Source organism: Mastigoproctus giganteus, chromosome 10 (genome assembly GCF_048544385.1).
Source record: "Mastigoproctus giganteus isolate SK-2022 chromosome 10, ASM4854438v1, whole genome shotgun sequence".
Classification (NCBI taxonomy): domain Eukaryota; kingdom Metazoa; phylum Arthropoda; class Arachnida; order Uropygi; family Thelyphonidae; genus Mastigoproctus; species Mastigoproctus giganteus.
In genome coordinates this window covers 41861942-41882747 of record NC_143584.1, presented here as the reverse complement: position 1 = coordinate 41882747, position 20806 = coordinate 41861942, and the positions used below count along the sequence as shown (strand labels likewise).

The 20806-nt window shown below is 39.9% G+C and overlaps 1 protein-coding gene across 3 annotated transcripts in view; it reads left to right on the top strand.

Moving 5' to 3' along the window:
* The window catches only part of LOC150078999 (uncharacterized protein KIAA2013 homolog), a 349674-nt gene that overhangs the window by 102949 nt on the left and 225919 nt on the right, over positions 1-20806 (top strand). For all 3 annotated transcript variants that reach the window (XM_090382754.1, XM_090382753.1, XM_090382752.1), the window contains exon 4: positions 11865-11984. In XM_090382754.1, coding sequence (XP_090238880.1) covers positions 11865-11984 — 120 coding nt within the window. The remainder of the gene's footprint in view (positions 1-11864; positions 11985-20806) is intronic.

Below are 20806 nucleotides of genomic sequence, written 5' to 3'. Positions count from 1 at the left end.
TTTTATATTTCCCCAACCAGGATAAGGCTGTGTGTATTTCTCTTGAATGATGAGACATTTTTATTATCAACTTAACGAAATTTATTGCACTGTTAGAATCATATGGAAAATGCAAACACTAAATTAATCATAAATATACAGTCACTCACTGCTTTCTTCTACTCTACATAATTATAATGCTCTCATATACTTCTTTCCTTCCCATGCATTTATAACCATCTAAAACATATGAGCAGTAATAAATACTAAATTAACTAGCCTATACCATTGTTCAATTCATGCTCCTTCACAGTAATACATATGGATAATCTCTACTTTCACATGCACATATAATTATCTTTTTTTTTTTTTTTTCTATCCCTTTTTCTACATGCATATGATTAAAGGTATATTGTTATCCCCTTTTTTTAATCAAACTCTTAGAAATGCTTCACAACCTAAACATATATTTACGTATATATATATATGTACATGATTAAATTATATTCCCTGTCTCTCTCTCTCTTGATACACATGAACATCAAATTGGGCATATAACCTTCTCTGACCCTCAGATCTCTCAGTGGGTTATGAACAAACTGGTGCTCCACTCAGAATACAATTTGTTAATGACAATAACAGCAAAGGTAAAGAAAGCCAACGTGAGAACAACGAGAAAAGGAGAAAAGTCAGATAACTTACGCAGAAAATTAGTTTCCCGATACGGCACTCTAGCACTGCTCGCTCAGTAAACAAATGGTAGGTGTTATCAGTGTGGAGCAAAATCGAGAACGATATATTGATTGACAGGTAGGCGTGGCAAATGATGTGCTGATTGGTGCACGAACACAACACACGATTTTAATAGCACTAACGGTAACTTGCCCTAATCGCATATTCCCTAATGAACACCTTCCGTAATGGTGAAAAAAGATCAGGTTACTTCCACTTGAATCCCATGGGAGCTTGAACCCCTCCCGAATTGGAAGGGGATAACCTAACCTTCTTTCTTTAGAATCATAGTCATATTTAGAAATACATTCATAAAAAAATAAATTTTTTTATGACTGTATTTTTATTTTCTTGTTCAATAATATGCCCTAATCGTGAAAAAAGGTCAGGTTACGAAATATAAAGAAACCTTTTCCTTTTCTCATAACCAAACCTAAATCAACAATATAGCAAAAACACTCATGAACTCCAAAAATCTGCTTTTAATAATGAGAAAAAAACATAATGAAGAACATAAAAATGAACAGAACAAAACTTTTATTTAGTTTTCATCCAAAAATGAACCAACTTTTTATTTTCCTTACAAATTTCTTCCATCTTTAAAAGATTCATCGCTGCTATTACCTGTTTATCGTTCATCACAAAACTATTATGCACCGTTCTTTACTCATAAATACACAATAATGCCAACCAGTGACTACACAGTAGCTTTTCATCTGTTACGCCCACCACCAGACATTTCATCGTTTGCCATGCCTACCTGTCAAAATATCCTTCTCGATTTCTGCTCCAGGCTGATAATACCTACCATCTGTTTACCAAGCGAGCAGCGCTAGAGTCTGGTTTTGGGAAACTAATTTTCCACATAAGTTATCCGATGTTTCTCGTTGTTCTCGTGTTGGCTTTCTTTACCTTAGCCATAATAACATCTAATACATTAATCCACATATGCTTTTACATCAGCTAGATAACTCACTCTCGCACACTCTCTCTCTATCTACCACTGTTCCCCTGTTTTTTTTTTTAAATAAAGTATTCAGCTCAACCTATCAGTCCTATTCATTTCCTATCAGTTAACATACCAGGACTTACTTTCTCTGCCTTTCTCTATACATTTCTCTGCCTTTCTCTTTACATTTCCTCCCACTGCCTTGATAGGGTTCCTGGCTCCTGATTTCTTTTAAGTGGTAGTCTTCCTTGGTCTGTTTTACTTGTCCATTAGGCGTACATCTCTGGAGTCACCCTTGGACTGCATTCTTTGTTGGTTCTCTCCATAATACAAGGCTTTTGCTTCTGGAACACTCCTCTGGCTATTCATTTAGACTTTCTAGCAACTATCTTCACTTCTCATAACATTTTCTTTCTTAACCTTTCCCATCACTTTAATTGCCGACCGGGCTAGGTGGGTGGGTAAAGTGCCTGCCTGGCAACCCAAAGGTTGCAGGTTCGAATCCCGCCTCAGGCTTGGATCAGAGTACTGCAAAAAAACCTTGGGAGGTGCATTATGGCCACAGAAGCCGATGCGCCAACAACTAACTAAAACCAAAAAAAAAATCACTTTACTTATATTAATTACCCACTGAACTGCACCAGCTCTGTTCTCACTCCCATTGCTAAAAATCTCTGTCCCCAAAAATCTCTCACGCACCTCCAAAAATCTGTCTCACTCCCCTCTCTCTCTCCATGTTTCTCCTTTTTGTTTTGTTCACCTCTCTCCCTCCTTTCCTTGACCAATCACCATTAATTTCTCTTTCTTCATCTTTATTGTTATTCGTTAAAGTCTCTCCTCTTTGTCTTGGGAACTTTCTGTATGGACAAGCCATCCTTCCGCAGAAATACCCATGTTGTTTTCGGAGCTGTCTCCATCAGTTACTTTACTTAATGGTGACTCTCTTTTAATTCCTTAATTCTTTTTTCTACATTCTTCACCTGACCTAGCAGGCCTTCAGTTTTCTATGGCATTGCAAAGTCAGTTTACAACCGTGTTACTTTGTATCACCGAAACTTAAGGTATCTTCCATTAGCAGAATCACGGCTGATTTTCTCCCCTGAAGTACAGACCGTTTCTGGCAGGCCGTTTTCCCTCCATGGGAATTCTTAACTCTTATTTTCCCTTCATCTTTACCGTACTACGCATTTGCTTGATTCATGCACTTACAGTTTTAAGGAGCAATTTGGAGACTTTTTTCCTTCCCAACTTATCTTTACGGCCATACCTGTGTCCATTATATTTTCAGAACAGTCTCCAACTGACACTTCTATTGTTCTGTTTTAGTCTGAACTGCACCCCCCCCCTCCCATCGACAGCTAATCTGCGCTCTACCTCAAACAAACAACTGTGGAACCATCAGCAATTTGCCCTAACCCTGTCTGTTTAAAATATAATAAATTTCAAAATTCAAAAATTTATTATTTTTTTAGACTTGTAAGATAGGGATCTTACAGAGTCATACCTGTTGCACTATCTCGACAGCTGCACTCTAGGTTTTAAACGATTGCCTACCTCCAAATTGCTTATTGATGTTTTTGCCATTCAACTTTTTAGTTGTTTGAATGGCATGTCACCTTAGACATGCCATTCTAGTCAACTTTTTAGACTTAACTATTAATATTCACTGTGGTCCTAAAACCATAAAAACTCGTTGCTGGAACCACTTGGTTCAACTCTGGCAAGATCGGTGGTCTTCTTCTTCCAAAGGTATGGTCACAAGAAAGTTTATTCCATCTGTGCCCTTTGCCTTATAAAAGTCTATTCTAAAATGGTTCAGTCCAAGTATCCACACTCTTTTTCTTCTAACTGGCCATGATTCCCTTCGTGCTAAACTTGCTATGTTTAACCTGTCTGATTCTTCCCTCTGTAACTGTGGCAGCCCAGAAGACTGGCAGCATATTCTTTTGACCTGTCCATATTACTTGGATCTTTGTCATCCTCTGTCTGCTATGTGTCAACCATTTTCTCTTTAGATTTCGAAGAAAAATTTCATCTTCTGCAAGATTTTGCATGTAAAGCCTTCGCCAGACGTGGACAACTCATCAGTAGTGCCCCAATTTCAGGAACTGCCCTATTCCAGCTCTACCTCCAGTCCAGACCAGCATCTCCATCATTGCCATCTCGTGATACCACCGTCACCGTCACTACCACAATTTTTTAGCTCAATTACCATCTTCATCACCACCTTCATCTTGGACAGTTGGTAATCATACTTGTATGACGCCAAATGATATCTCTGTGTCTCCTTGACTTCTATCTCCTGCTGGCCTCAGACTGGTCCTGAGGCGGGATCATCTGCTGGGTCCACCAAATTGCTTATTGCACTGGTGTGGGGTTTTTATTAATTTTATTAACTTACTTTTATCTTTATTTTTTCTGAATTTTATTTTTATTTTATTTTATTTACTAATTTTTATCTTTATTTTTTCTGAATTTTATTTTTATTTTATTTTATTTACTAATTTTTATCTTTAATTTTTCTGAGATTTTTTTTTTTTTTTTTTCCAAAAATTTATTTTTACTTAAAATTTTTATAATTTTTATTACTTTACTTATTTTATTTTATTTTCTCAATTTTGAATGGGTTGGACATTCAGTACGCGACACTTGAGGTTAGCTGCAGTTCACGCTCAATTGTGGCCTGCCTCCTTGTGGTATCAGGATGCACCTCCCTGGTGCTTGTTTCTTCCTGATAGCAAAGCAACCAGAAACAACTAAACAACATAAGAAACACATACATGGCAGAAACAGAGCATTACACACATTTCTGGCCTTTCTGCAGAGTTTTTGTAACATCACAGTGTACCACAGCAGAGTTGAACTAGCATTTGGAAACCGCCTTACATAAGGTACTATACATGTCTACACTGCTCTCCCCGGACTCATAAACTTACTAATACTATTCAGTTAAAATGCAACTTGGCTGCAGATGTTGGAAGCCAGGTAGGGCAGTGTTCATGGTATTGATTCATGCATTTACAGTTTTAAGTTCTGAATTGTCTTAGTATATAGTCGAGGTTGTGTTAGTATTTCTAATAAATATGTTGTTATATGTGTGTTCTTGCAGCCAATTTCTTTCATTTCTTCACTCACTCCCATTTATCATAACGCTCATTCACCCTCTCCTGCTCCCTTGCTTGGTCACTCTCTTCCACCAAAACTAACATTCATTCCCTTTTACCATAATTTCTGTTTCACTCTATCATTCAGTACCCAGCCCATTCTTTCCTTTCATTCATTCTTCTTTCATTCTACATTGCATCCCTTGTTACTAGCTTACTAATATTTTTCAGCTCAGTTGCTTCCCTGGCTGCCTGTACTACTCCCTCCCCTACATGTTTTCTTATTTGCTGTGGGGACCCCCACTAGGAGCAGGGTAATCCTGGCAGGGGCCCTAGTCAGTCTAGTTTAGCCATATTTGGGTATCTGTCAGGAAGCTGGATACAGCAACCCTGTCGGTTTTAAAAATCATCTGAACGTGGTGAGAAACTTGGGCACTTTGGCTATGGAATGTGATTTGCTATGGGAGCTATAAGGCTCATCTCTGGATATTTCTATGCATTTCAAATACTTTTTTTGCAAAGCTTGTGAAAGCTTTTTAATTATTTTCTTCTATTATAAATAAATGTTCTTGTCTCCTGGGTAATATGCCAATTTCTGCTATTAATTGGGTTCTTGGTATATCATAAATTATACATTTGTAGAGAATGTGTTCCCAGTTTTCATTTTTGTCACACTATTTCAGTTTGGGTACAGTTTGGGTCATCAGTCAACCCTAAGCAAGTTAATTTAGCCTCTAGGGAGCCATGACCTGTCAATATAAATGTTGTGAAAAGTCCAGAGGCATACCACTTTGGTGGCTTTAAACTAACCATTGCCACCTGTGGAAGGAACTTTTTGGTAACCACACCTCTGGTTTCTTGCTTCCAATTTGTGTGCCATAGCTCACGCAGGCTATTACTGGGGCTATTCACTGGCTATTCTCTTTCTTTCAGCCTTGGTGGTGTTGGCTGGGTCAAGGGCTATCTCCAGAAATTCTGTGGGTATACTCTTTTTAAGTCTGTAATATAAGCTTCTTTTGGCTACTTCCAAATAAAGTGGAAGAGCACCATCCAACACTGCATTGCTGGTGTCTCACAGTGCAATATGCTCTGGTGATAGTGAGAAATATTATTCTCTGAATTGTCTCTGACAACAGTTTAACTGTTGTTTCTGTTACATCTCTTGGCAACTTGTTGTTCACTATTCTGTAGACAACTCTCCAAGTGTCAGCATTTCCAGAAGTTCCCACCAAGTGCTGCCAGTATTCTCTTTTCTTTTCTGTAATGAGGGAGTGTATTGGTTCCTGAGAGTTCTGTAAGAATCTCTCAGTGCTTCAACCTCATTTTGTGGCCAAGATGTTCTGGCTCTTTGAAAATGTCTTCTTGCCTGGCATGCCCTTCTCCTTGAGTATAGTCAGTTCAGAGCGCCACCAGGGAACTACCTGTTTCCTCAGTTTTTTCTTTGGGTAGACAGGTTTGATATTTTTATTAAGACATTTGTCATAATCAGTGCATGGTCATCCTGGCTATAATTGTTTCTTGATCTAGACCACTCATTTTCCTTCTTTTTCAGCTCAGCTGCTGTAAGTTCTGTGAACATATTCCAATTTGTTTTCTATATGTTATATCTAACAGGGATTGTTGGACTGTTTGTAATTTGTTTATTTAGTTTGAAAGTAATTGCTCTATGATTTGATGTGATCCAGACTGGCTGGACACATCTGTCTGTAATTTTATAAGCTATTAAATTTGTATCAAGAGTGACATCAATGTCACTCTCCCACATGGTGCTGCTAAAAGTTGCCAGATTATTTGGCTGATTAAATACTCGAAATGTGGAGGTAACTGTGTATTCTGTAAGTATCTGACCATTGTGTGCCTGCTCTGTCTTCTGCACGGGTGTACCATAAGATTGACCTGCAGTTGACAACAGCACATGCAATAATGTTATCATTAAGTAGCAAATCTGTAACTAAGTAGGAGGGAGTATGTGATGAGAATCTTGTCAATCGGTTCAAGTATTTGGGATCAAGAATTTGCCAATGCTATCAAGGCAGTGTTTGTGAGTCAGAAAACTACTAGCTTGTGGGAAATACAAGCTGGCAGTTTTCGGATAGTCTAATAGTTTTACAGCAGTCATAGGCAGAAGTGAAATTTATTCTTACAATGCTTCTATTGGGACAGACAACAACCAGAAAACAAGATGTAGGGAATTACAAGGCTTGCTGGCAGTTCTTATGGGGCAAACAGTTACATGAGATGTGTGTGTGGCGCCTCCGTAGCCAGGTGGGAAGGAGCAACAGTGCGTAGCACAGGCTTCTTGATTAGACCGGGGTTCAAGCCTGTCACCACCAAATACGGAGGATGCGGAAAGGTCAGGGAGTGACCACCGCATATTCCCGGAACAATATGGCCTTAGTTGCTAATGCTCCTAAAAACCAAAAAATAACAAATAACAAAATAACATGAGATGTTAGCATTACTGTAACACAAAAAGGTGTAGGCACCTCCGTAGCCAGGTTAGGCAGGAGTAGCAGTGCATAGCACAAGCTTCTTGATTAGACCGGGGTTCAAGCCCGTGAGCCACCAAATACAGATGATGCGGAAAGTTCAAGGAATGACCACCGCATATCACCAGAGCAATATGGCCTTAGTTGCTAATGCTCGTAAAAACCAAATAACAACAACAACAACAACAAAAAGGTGTACATATACTTGCTTGTACACCAATGTTTGGAGTATATAAACAAATTTATTGAATTTGAAGTATTAAGTCATCAGTATTAAGACATCATCGAGATATCAGAAACGTGCCATTCAGACATAAGTGATGCAGAATTTGCTTATGTCAATTTGGTGTGGTCATAAGCACTGAAAAAAGAAAAATGAGAATAGAGATATATCATTGGCTAAATGACTAGGATGAGTATAACAAAAAGACAAATAGTGTAGACTGGTAAATCAGAATGTCTTATAATGAGGGACTTCAAATTTCCAAATGTTGAGTGATTAACACAAGTCTGGTTGCTGTGTGAGTGAACATTTGTACTGTTCTGGTCACTTGCACAGCAGCAGTAGAATCTTTCTGAATTCACTGGATGACTGTTTTCTACATCAGTATGTTAGAGAGAAGCAGCAAGGGAAAGCAATACCTTTTGATTTGATTATCAGCAGTGATTGGTCATGAAAGAAGATTTTTTTTAGTGAAAACCCCAGTCATGAGAGGTACTAGAACTTATAGCACTGTTTTTGAGTTCAAAACAGAAGATACTTGATGACATTAGATTTTAATTTCTGTAGATTGTAATTTTCAAGAAATATATGTGAAAGAAGTTTTCTCCAGAAAATGGAAGTTGAAGGGATAAATAATTGATAAACTGGTTGTGGCATGTGTTCAGAATTTGAATGAGAGAGGAAATTATTAGCATTAGCATTAGTAGAGGCATATGATGCAAGAAAGCAAGCTTATTCAGCATCAGCCAAAAAAAAAAAAAAAACACACACCACTCCCATTTCACCCCTCCGTTCGTTCGAAATACCTGTCCAGTTGAGCTTTAAATTTGTTTAGGCTATCAACTTCAACAACAAGTGATGGAAGTCGGTTCCACCAACCAACCACCCGCTGGCCAAAGGCAAATTTCCGCACATCTATCCGACATCCGTCCTTCCTCAATTTGAATTTATGCCCTCTGAGCTGATTATTCTGAGCAAGATGAAGAATCCCATTGGCATTGAGCATGCTCAAACCATTCAAAGCCTTATACACCTCTATCAGATCACCTCTCCGGTGCCTAGTCTCCAGACTCTGTAATTTGCATAACTTAAGCCTTTCTTCGTAAGAGCAACCCTTTGTTCCATTCACTAATCTTGTTGCCCTTCTCTGTACCCGTTCCAGCAGCTCCACATCATTCCTGAAATGAGGCCTCCAGACCTGTATACAGTACTCAAGATGTGGCCTAACCATTGCCTTATACAAGGGAATAATCACCTTCTTATCCCTGCTAGAAAAATTCCTCTTTATCATTGACAAGACACCATGAGCTACTCTTGCAGCTCGTCTGCACTGCTCAGAGAACTTCATATCTGCCTGCACAATTATCTCCAGGTCCTTTTCATTCTCCACCACTGTCAGTGTAGTACCGCAGAGTTGATACGTTGCTCTGGGGTTACTGTTTCCCATATGTAGTACTTTACATTTGTCAATGTTAAACTTCATTTGCCACCTCTCAGCCCATCTGTTCAACCTTTCCAGATCCTGTTGCAGCAACATAGCGTCAGTAGTGTCCTTAACAACCCTGCCAACCTTTGTATCATCTGCAAACTTGGACATTAAACTTGATATCCCATCATCAATATCATTCATAAACACCGAAAACAACAACGGACCCAACACTGAACCCTGAGGAACTCCACTAATAACATTAGTCCAGGTTGAGCAGTGTCCATTGATTACCACTCTCTGTCTTCTGCCACTCAACCATCCCCTTATCCATAGCAGCAATTTGCCTCCAATGCCACACTGCTCCAATTTGTGCAGCAGTCTTCCATGTGCAACAGTATCAAAAGCCTTTCTAAGATCCAAATATATAATATCAAAGTTATTCCTTGCATCCAGTTCTTTTGTGACTACATCATAGTATCCAATCAAATTGGTCAGGCCTGCCCTTAACAAAACCATGCTGCGTCTGAGCTATAACTGAATTCTTGTCTAGATGATCCTGCAGTGCTTCTTTAACCAGTGCCTCCATTAATTTACCTGGAACAGAAGTTAAACTAACAGGTCTATAATTACTTGTGTCAGCCTTTGATCCTCCTTCGTGAATTGGGGTTACATTTGCACATCTCCAGTCTATGGGTACCTCCCCTGAGTCCAAAGAAGCTCTCATAATTATGGCTAGGGGCTTGCTTACTTCCTTTGCTGCCTCCTTTAATATAACTGGATAGATCCCATCCACCCCAGGTGCCTTTTTTATGTTTATCCTCAACAATCTCTCCTCCACTTTCCTCTCAGTTATTACAAAATCATCCAGCTCACTGCCAATGTTTACTTTACCTACATCATTCTCCTTCCTGAATAACTCCTCATGCGTGAATGTAGATGCAAAATACTCGTTTAGATTGTTAGCCACCTGAGCAGGATCCTCAACTGTTGAACCATCAATATCCAGTGGACCAATCTGATTCATCCCTTTCCTTCTCGAGTTCAAATATGTAAAGAACTCTTTTCTGTTTTTCTTTGCATCCTTTGCCAAGGATTTTTCGTAGTCTGCCTTTGCCTGCCTAATCTCCTTTGTGACTTGGTTACAGACCAACTTATATCTATCATAGGCTTCCATGTCACCCATTAATTTGTACGTATCCCATGCATTTTTCTTCTCTGCCACATGTCTCATTAATTCATCTGACAACCATTTAGGCCTAAATTTAGGCCTAAATGGTTGTTTAGGCCATTATAGATGGCAGTTTAGAACACTGCCCTTGGAAGTGTCTTTAGAAGAGGCATGCAGTAAAAACTGAATGTCTATGAGACAGAAAGTGAAGAGACTTTGTACAAGATGGATCATTAATTAACTTGTCTACTTTTTTTTTTTTTTTTAATAGAGTCAAGAGGCCTGAGAGAGGTTTTGGGTGAATCACTCCAGATGTGTGAACAATATTCCATAGTAGAGCAGATTTGAGGATTGTAGAGTATAGTTGTTTTGAAGAAAAGTAATGGTGAAAGCAAAAGAGAAAACACAATCATTTTTTTAAATGCAGAGGAAGCAGTATTTGAGATGTGGTTATGCCAATAAAAATTAGAAGTCAAGGTAACTCCTAAAAGAGCCATGTGATCTTGTCTATAAATCTTAGTATCATCGAAGATAAGCATAGGAGCAGCAGACCCCTTTTTTTGCAAGTTATAAGACTGGACTGTTTTAGAAGGTCTAAATTAGCTAAGTTTTCTTTGCCCCATTGGAAAATTACCTGGAGATCAGCATTTGATCACCAGGTAATCTACCAATTGGAAAAACTGAATTGGTGAGTGGGTATTCCACAAGATGAACCTTTTTGTGTAGGGATAGGTTTCTCAAATTGGAAGATGGAATGCAACCATGATATTATGTGCAAAACTATGGATTCGATTTCCAGTAAAGGAAAGTGATTTTGCTTTCATAAAGGTGACTCTAATGTTCTTAGACTTTCTTTTTCTTTTTTTATTATTCTTTTCTGTGTGTCCAAATGATAATGTTACTAACTGCAAATTCTAAATGGGAGGCTTTCGGGGGAACAAATTGCTGAGGCTGCTAGGTTTTTCTTACCAACTAAGAGATACGGTTCAAGGTGTAAATGGTTCACAGATGAACTGATGAGACTACTAACAGAGAAAAAATATGCATGGGATGATTTTAAATTATCAGGAGACACTGAAACATATTGCAAGTACAGACTAGTTTGCAATCAAGTCACAAAGGGAGTTCTTTGTTTATGTTAACACTAGAAGGAAAAGATTAAACCACATTGGTCCATTAGATATGAATAGCATAACTGTTGATGATGATGTTCTGATTGCTGAGAAACTGAATATATATCTTGCATATACATTTACATATAAAAAAGGTTTAGAGATAGCCATATCAGAAATATACCAAGTTTAACTGGGGGCTGAATAATTTTTTGATAATTAAAAAGAAAGTGGAAGAGATATTGTTTAAAACTAAATGTTGGCACCTTGGGCTGATGGAATATATCTAATTATATTAATTTAATTTTTAAAAATAAATTTATTTATCTGTGCACTTTATTTTGTAAAATAAATTAAAAATGATACTTTATATAATTTTTATTTTTATTTGTTTTTTTCTGTGTTTTATATTACTTTACTATTAAAATCTTGGAATAATAAATATACTTTGGTACATCCATAAATCATTAAAATGAAGATAGTGACTCTCACAGACACATATTGTCCATAGTTGCCCTTGTGTTGTGAAACCTACATAACAACAACAACTACTACTACTATTAAATTTTATTAAATTTACTACTTTTTGCCACACTTTATTTTTCTTCATTAATTAGACTAATCTAGAAATTTCTTAATATATTTTATACTTGAAGTTTATGTATTTCATTCATTTCAGATCCAAATATTGGCTGTGTAGCTAAACTTGTGGATCATTTTGTTAAACTGTCAGATCACTTTGAAGCAAGTATTGTACGAACCTATGAAGAAAGTGAAACTTCTTATCTGCCATATGTTGGTGAGTGTTTAAAAACTTAAAGAACTGTTAACAGCTCTTTGACCGTACAACTATTACAGATAAACCTCTGACATCCGGTACCTCGTGACCTGATCCTTTGCTGGATCTTGGAATTCTGGGATTTCAGATAGATGTGTTGTAGTTATATGTAAATGGGTAGCAAACCCTTAGCCGTAATTATGACGGCTTCCTTGGAATCAGGGGAAGTCCCCATGGACTGGAGGTGTGCAAATGTATCACCAATTCACAAAGGGTTTCAAAAGGTGACACAAGTAACTATAGACCTATTAGTTTAACTTGCGTTCTGGAGAAAGTAATGGAATCACTGGTTAAAGAAGCATTGCAGGATCATCTAGACAAGATGGCAGTAATAGTTAAGACACAGCATGGGTTTGTTAAAGGGAGGTCTTGTCTGACCAATTTCATTGGATACTATGATGTTGTCACAAAGGAACTGAATGCCAAAAATAATTTTGATATCATATACTTGGATTTCAGGAAAACTTGATATTGTTGCACATGGAAGACTGCTGTACAAATTGGAGAGGTATGGCATAAAGAGTAAGTTGCTACAATGGATAAAGGGATGGTTGAGTGGGAGGCAACAGAGAGTGGTAATCAATCGACACTGCTCTTTGTGGACAAATGTTATTAGTGGAGTTCCCCAGGGTTCTGTGTTGAGCCCATTGTTGTTTTGTATATTTATCAATGATATTGATGAAGGTATATCAGACTAAATGTCCAAGTTTGCAGATGATACAAAGGTTGGCAGGGTTGTTAACGACAGTAAAGACAGTATGCTGCTCCAACTGGATCTAGATAAGTTGGGCAAATGGGCTGAGAAATGGCAACTGAAGTTTAACATTGACAAATGCAAAGTACTGTATATGGGTAGCAATAACTGAAGAGAAACATACCAACTGTGTGGTACTACACTCAGGGAAGTGGAAAGTGAAAAAGATCTGGGGGTAATTGTGAAGTCAAATATGAAGTTCGCTGAGCAGTACAGACAGGCTGGAGTTTTGTCAATGATATATAGGAATTTTGCTAGCAGAGACAAGGAAGTGATTATCCCTTTGTATAAGGCAATGGTCAGACCACACTTAGAGTACTGTGTACAGGTCTGGAATCCTCATTTTAGGAGGGATGTAGAGTTGCTAGAACAAGTACAAAGAAGGGCGACAAGATTGGTGAGGGGAACAAAGGGGTGCTCTTACCAAGAAAGGCTTAAGTTCTGCAAAAAAAAGTTGTGCAGGCAGATATGAAGTTCTCTGAGCAGTGCAGACGGGCTGCAAGAGTAGCTCATGGAGTATTGTCAATGATATACAGGAATTTTTCCAGCAGGGATAAGGAGGTGATTATTCCATTGTATAAGGCGATGGTCAGGCCACACCTAGAGTACTGTATACAGGTCTGGAGGCCTCATTTCAAGAAGGATGTAGAGCTGCTGGAATGAGTACAGAGAAGGGCAACAAGATTAGTGAATGGAACAAAGGGGTGCTCTTACGAAGAAAGGCTTAAGTTTTGCAAATTACAGTGTCTGGAGACTAGGCACCAGCGAGGTGATCTGATAGAGGTGTATAAAGCCTTGAATGGTTTAAGCATGCTCAATGCTGATGGGATTTTTCCTCTAGCTCAGAAAAATCACCTGAGAGGGCATAAATTCAAATTGAGGAAAGACAGATGTAGGATAGATGTGCGGAAATTTGCCTTTAGCCAGCGGGTTGTTGGTTGGTGGAACAGACTTCCATCCCTTGTGGTGGAGGTTGACAGCCTAAATAAGTTTAAGGCTCAGCTGGACAGGTATTTTGAACGAACAGAGGGGTGAAGTGGAAGTGGGTTTTTTTTTTTTTTTTTTTTTTGGCTGATGCTGCATAAGCTTGCTTTCTTGCATCAAATGCCTCTACTAATGCTAATGCTAAATTGCAGGGCCTGGAGAGTCGGCACCTGCGAGGTGATCTGATTGAGGTGTATAAGGCCTTGAATGGGTTGAGCAAGCTGAATGCTGATGGGATTCTTCCTCTTGCTCAGATTAAGAACCTGAGGGGGCATAGATTCAAATTGAGGAAAGACTGTTGTAGAATAGATGTGCAGAATTTGCCTTTAGCCAGCAGGCAGTTGACCGTTGGGACTGACTTCCAACTTTTGGTGTGGAAGTTGATAGCCTGAATAAATTTAAGGCTGAGCTGGACCAGCATTTGGAATGAATGGAAGATGAAATGGGAGGGGTTTTTTTTTTTTTTGGCTGATGCTGCATAAGCTTGCAATATTTGCAAGGTCATAAAGGCATCAGCATGCCTGTTTCTTTAATTCATTTCTCCCCAGCAGCAAATGTTTTACAATTTGGGACTTGTTGGTTTGAAAATTTTCCAGCATATCTGAGAATAGCAGATATGGAATTCTTATAAACTTCACCATAAATTAAAATCATATCAGTTAACTGAACAAAAGTAAAATTTGTAATGTTTCCTATATCAGTTTTAAGAAATGCCTTACTATATACAAGTAAATTGTGGAAACTGAAAACTCATGTAACGGACATGTTGACACTGTTAGTATGCAGTGTGCCACACTGGTTACCCACAATTTGTACAGTTCATGTGGAATTATATCAAAAGCTTTACTGAAATCCAAGTATACGAGCGCATATCCAAAAGTTCCCAAACTGCTGGCCTTGAGTGTTCTACAACTTGTAGAACATTCTGCACTAGGTGCCACTACATTAGTATCTCTCAAGTCAATTTTGTAAATTTTTCTGCTATAGCCAGCTGTGTTGCATTGCTACAGTTGTTTATCATAGTGCTCATTAAGTAAGATTGGTAGTTTCATTTATTCATGAAATGGCTAATTTGAAGGAACAATGCATTTGCATGAAATTTTGCTTCGAACTGGGGAAGTCAGCATCAGAAACATGAAATGCTTTAAACAGCTTTTGGTGACAGTGCCATGGAGAGAACACAAACATTTCAGTGGTTCTTGCTATTTAAACATGGCAGAACATCAGTTGAATACTGTGACCATTCGGGTTGCATATTGACAAGTCACACATGTGAAAACATGGAGAAAGTTTGCCAAATCATCAATGAAGACTGACCACTGACCTTTTCCAATATTACTGACAAGGTAGGACTCTCTTACGGAACATGCCAACACATTTTAATGGAGGAATTAAACATGTAGCAGATATCTGCCAAGTTTTTGCCTTGGTTGCTGACTGACGAGCAGAAACAGAGGCATGTATTTGTCTGTCATGAACTGTTGAATGAGGATATCAGAAATAATGAACTGTTATCATGATATTGGATGTCAGAAATAATGAACTGTTATCATCATGATATTGTATGTCAGAAATAATGAACTGTTATCATGTCAGAAATAATCAAAACTTATTCTCAAGGGTTATAATAAGAGATGAAATGTGGGTTTACTGCTATGACCCGAAAAGAAACAGCATCATCTCGGTGGAAATCCAAAACATCTTCATGTCCAAAAAATGCAAGCCAAGTCAAGTCCAACATCAAAAGCATGCTGGTGGGCTTAAGTAATAGCCAAATAGCACAAGGAAGCCATAGGCTTTTGCTGCACTGGACAGGAAAAAAAAAAAGAGTAGATAAGAAAATGCAAATTATTTGCTTCCTTCCTCACATAGGTATCCAGTTGACCTTTGAATTTATTCAAACTGTCAGCCTCAAATACCTGCAAAGGCAACTACCAGCAATCAACAACTCATTGGCTAAAAGAAAATTTCCTACAATCTAGTCTGAACTTCTTCCCCTGTAATTTGAATTCATCCCCCAAGTTCTGGAATTCTCTATATCAGTGCACAAACCTCCATTGAGATGCCTGGTTGCCAATCTCTGTAACCTGAGTCTTTCCTCATAAGGTTGCCCTTTTGCTGATCTCACTACATTAGTTGCCAATCTTTGGACCTTTTCAAGAAGCTCGATTTTTTCATTTCCAAAAAACAAAATCACAGCTAAAAGGGCATCATTTACAGGGCTTAATGAGCACATTCCATTCTGAGAAAAATTCACTGCATGAGCCTTGCACAATCTCTCCAGGGTCAAATTGATTGACAAGGCTCTCATCAAATACCACCTCCTGTCATGTCTGGAAGAACTGCAGATACTTTCATATTTAACCCTAACTCGTTAATTTTTTTTTTTTTTTTTTTTCAAAACTGATCAGTCTTGTGGCACAATTTTATCCATGAGACACATTTTAATTGATTGTCCAGATTTTAGTAATATCCGTTTTACCGCTTTTAATCATCTGACTGAGCTGGATACACTCAGTCAGATTTTATCCGACAATGACAATGTGTCTGCTGTTTTTAGCTTTTTAAAATCAATAAATATTTTGGCTCGTGTATAAAATTTACATTTTTCTTTTATACCTTTTATACATTTGTTATACCTTTTGACATAAGTGTAAGTGTTTTCAGTGTCTAACGGCACCAGGGGTTTCCTCCATCTCCGTGTTGCTTTTATTGTGGGTGTACCAGTTCACTGGGAAGGCCAGAGATTTAAAAGTGTATGGATTATGGAAGTGTGGTGTTTTGTACCGTTGTTCCTCTGGCCATTTAGCCGCTGGACCTCTTCTGAGGCCCAACGTTGCCCCACTTACACCCCGTGGAGGCAGACCAGGTACCCGATAGTCTTTAGTTCACTCTGGCAGGTCCTGCCACCTAATTTCCTGAGATTTCATGGCTAGGACCTTAAAAAAAAAAAAAAAAAAAAAAAAAATTTTTTTTTTTTTTTTTTTTTTTTCACATATATGTGTGATATCTCTCGATTGCATAGGGTGATGTCGCTTGAATAAGGATAGACCGAAATATGGGCGTAAATTAATTTGGATTCATTGAATTTATGTGTGGGGGAGAATTCGCTTGTGTAAAGATAGAGGGGGGAGAGAATGAAGACTGGGAGGTTAAAGGAGGAAGGATAAGGCCAATAGAGTAGGAGGCCTCAATTTGGTGTCAGCAGGGCATGCCCATGCCCTGCCAGAAGGAAGAATGGGTGTGGAGGGGAGGAGACAGTATGACTGTCTCCTCCCCCCTACCAGGGTGGGGTAGAAAGGGCCGGACAAGGGAGCCGGCACGGGTCGCCAATATGGCGTGTGTGCAGCCTGGCTGCAGAGTGGTGGCTAAGCCAGCAGGTTCAGGACAGCATCACAACACTGGCCCCACCAGGAGGTACATCCAGGGACAAGGTCTCTACCGACTTGTTCACAGATCGGTTGAATGCCGGCATTGGTCATGGGATCAAGGTCTCATCCAGTTTGGTCGTGGTCATGGTCCTTCTATTTCCATTTTGGGTGGTCATTGTTGGTATGTGGTCACTTTCACTGTTTGTTCTGTTAGCTGGGCGTCGATGCAGTGTTGTCACTCCTGCATATGGTGATTGTCACATTCTAGAGTAGTTCGTTGGGTAAATTACGTGTGCTGTCGGTCCAGTTGACAGGGTGTCCATGTTTGATTGTGATGTTCGTGGGAGCAAAGTCCCGTCCGATATCGTGGTACTTTGATCTTTCTGGTACAGTTGACAAAGTAATGGCACTCATGAGAGCAGAGTCCTGTCCGATTAGTTGTAGTCAGGTCCTGCATCAGGCCTGGGGAGGTTGGGTCATTGCCCTTAGCCGGGTAAACAGCTCATGTCCAAAACACGAGAGGGTCTTGTAGTGCTCCTCCTCATGTAATATAAGGTGCTCCCGTTCCTTTGGATTAAAGCGTATCTTTGTGATGAAATGACATCTGATGTCCTCAAAGAGGGGACAATCGTGCATTAGGTGTGACCATGTTTGGTTTTCTCCGCAGTGGCATAATGGGGAATCCCTGACGCCGAAAGTTGACAGCTTGGCATTAAAAGAGCCATGCCCTGTTAGAAGAAAGGTGGTGTAGAGCCCCGGTGAGAACCAGTTTGGCTGTTCGGGATACACTTGGGTAATGTCTGGGATGAACTTACGGGTTATCTCACCTTTAGTTGAGTCCGCCCGTCGGGACTGCCATGTTGAAGATATTTGGTTAGTCGTTTCTTTTCTGCGTTGCTGTTGTTGGTCAGGTCTGTGGTGAAGCCAATGCAAGTTACACTGTTCCCTCTTGATAGTTGATATAGCATGCCACAGCGGACAATCTCCAGTTCCAAGGGTAGGAGCCCCACAAGGGCCTGCAGTGCATGTGAGCTGACCATGCAGCATGCTCTGGAGACGGTGAGTAAGATGCTGCGCTGTATCGTTTCTAGCTTTCTTTTATTGACTGCGGTGGTTGCTTTTTTAAACCAGATCCCTGCTTCATAGCTGATGGCCGGAATGAAGAAAGCCTTGTAAAAGAGGATCAGGGTTCTTTTCCTTAAGCCCCAATCCTTTCGCGAGACTCTTGCTATGAGGGCTGAGTAGTTTTTGATCTTTTTTTGTAGATATACGAGGTGTGGGGTGAATGAAAGATTTTTGTCAAGAATGATTCCTAGGTATTTTAATTCTGTAGTCAGTTTTATGGTTTTTCCTTCTATTTTTATCTGAGGTGGCCTCCTGAAATCAAGGGAGCCTTTTAAAAGTATTGAGGATGTCTTATAAGGTGATATTCTTAAGTGATGATTTTTTGACCATTCTTGGAGGGTATCTATGGCCCTGTTTGCAATAGCCTCAAGTTGGGCACGATTGTCCGCCTCCAGCATCAGGACCAGGTTATCTGCGAAGGCTTGAGCATTTGCTCCTTTTAGATCCTGGTTGAGGAAGCCGTCCAATACCAAGTTCCAGAGGAGAGGCCCCAGGACTGATCCCTGTGGGCATCCCCGGAACACCGGCCTGGTTAGTTGGCTATAGGGTGTAGATACTGAGATCCTTCTGTCCGAAAGATAGGTTTTAATGCATTGATATAAGTTGCTGGGAATGTTTGCCTCCCGGAGTCTGCCGAGGACACTTGGCCACCAAAGTGAGTCAAATGCCCCGGCAAAGTCGATGTAGATAATAAGGAAGTATTTACTATTGCTGTGTGTAGCTGCATTTATTATATGTTCCAGGGCATCCACGGTGGAACATCCTTGTCGAAAGCCAAATTGCTTGGGAGAGGGGAGGCCTGCTTCTTGGTAGTGAGCTTGTATCCTGCTGTGTAGTAGGTGTTCATACAATTTACTTAGTACTGGCAGTAGGGCTATGGGTCTGTATGACTCCGGGAGTTCCTGTGGTTTCTTCGGGTTCTTCAGTATTAGTCTAATTCATGCTGCTCCCCAATCATGGGGAAAATATCCTGCAGATAGGCAGTGGTTATATAAGTTTAATATAGTTGTTGGGATATATTCCATGGCCTTTTTTATAATTTCTGGCTCCAGGTAGTCTTCTCCGGGTGTTCGCTTATTTCTTATTTTTGCTGTTGCCAGATGGAGGTTTTCAAGTGTGAACGGATCCTCCCGATGTGCTGGGCAGTAATTAGTATTTCCCTCACAGAGCAGAAGTTGCTCAGGAGTGTGGTCTGAGGGGAGTTTCTGGAAGGTGGTATTCAGGATATTGTCTATAGATTGGTGCCAGGATGTGGTATAGTGGCCATCGGGTGTCTTTGTCAAAGATATTACTTCTCCTTTCAGTAATTTATTAGTTGCCACTTTGTATACAACCCCCAAGGGATCCTTATTTCCTGTTGTTGAGACTAGTGTCTCCCATGAACATTTTTTCCGGGTTCTTATCAGGGCTGTGTATTTGTTTCTGACCTCATGGTATTGTTGTCTGAGGACTTCTACCTCTGCCGCCGGCCAGGATCTTCTCGCTCGCTGGAAGCTTTTACAGCATATATTTACTTCATTCTGCAGTCTCTGAAGCTCAGGGCACCACCATGGGACTGAACCTGTGGATGGTTTCTTTCTTTTTATAGCTATGTTTGAAGCCTCTGTGATTAGACTTACTCTGTTGAAGCATTCCCTCTGTTGGGAATGCTTCAACAGAGTATGTCAGTGCTTCCTGAAATTGTTCCCAGTTTGCCTTGGCTATAGCAAATCTGTTGAGGATTGTTCTGGGTGTGGGTGGTCTATTGAGGGCACGGTGCATCTGGAAAGTTATTACTCTATGGTCAGAGGTTGTCCAGCCCTCTCTGACCTTCCATGAGGATATGTATCTTGCTGTGGAGCGAGTGGCTAGGCTTATGTCTATTGTCAACTCCCAAAGAGTACTTGAGAAGGTTGGTAGATTATTTGGCTGATTCAATACTGTGAAGCTGCTGTTGGTCAGGAACTCTTCCAGGCGCTGTCCATTGGCAGTTCCTTGTCGATCGGGAGTTCTACTGTGCCAGGCTGGTGACCTGCAGTTTGCATCTGCACAGACGATTATTTTAGTATTAGGGAGCTCGTGGAGGACATTTTGCAGGTATTGGATTGCAGGGAGAATACCTTCGCCGGGTCGGCAGTATAGCGATATGGCATAAAATTCTCCCAGTGGAGAGATGATCTGGGCACAGGCAGCCCATTCGTTGCAAAAGTGGGTTATTTTAGTAACCGTGAGGTCAGGGTTGCAGACGACCAGGGCAGCCCAGGGGGTGTTGCCGTTATGTTGTACAATTTTGTACGTGAGTGGGTATCCTCTCACCTCTTTCTTGTGTGTGTAGGGTTCCTGGAGGAAGAGGATGTCAAGGTTGTCCTCGTCTACCTTTTTCTTTAGTTGCGCAGTGACTGCAATTGCCCGTTGTGCATTATGCTATGCTAATTTCACTGTGTTAGAATCTTTATATTTACAAAGAGTTCCCATAATCTGTTCTTTGTTGTTGAGTGCTTTTGGCTTTTAAGTACAAGGGACAGTTACTGTCTCTGACAGAGTGGTCTGCTGGTAACTTTAGGGCTTTG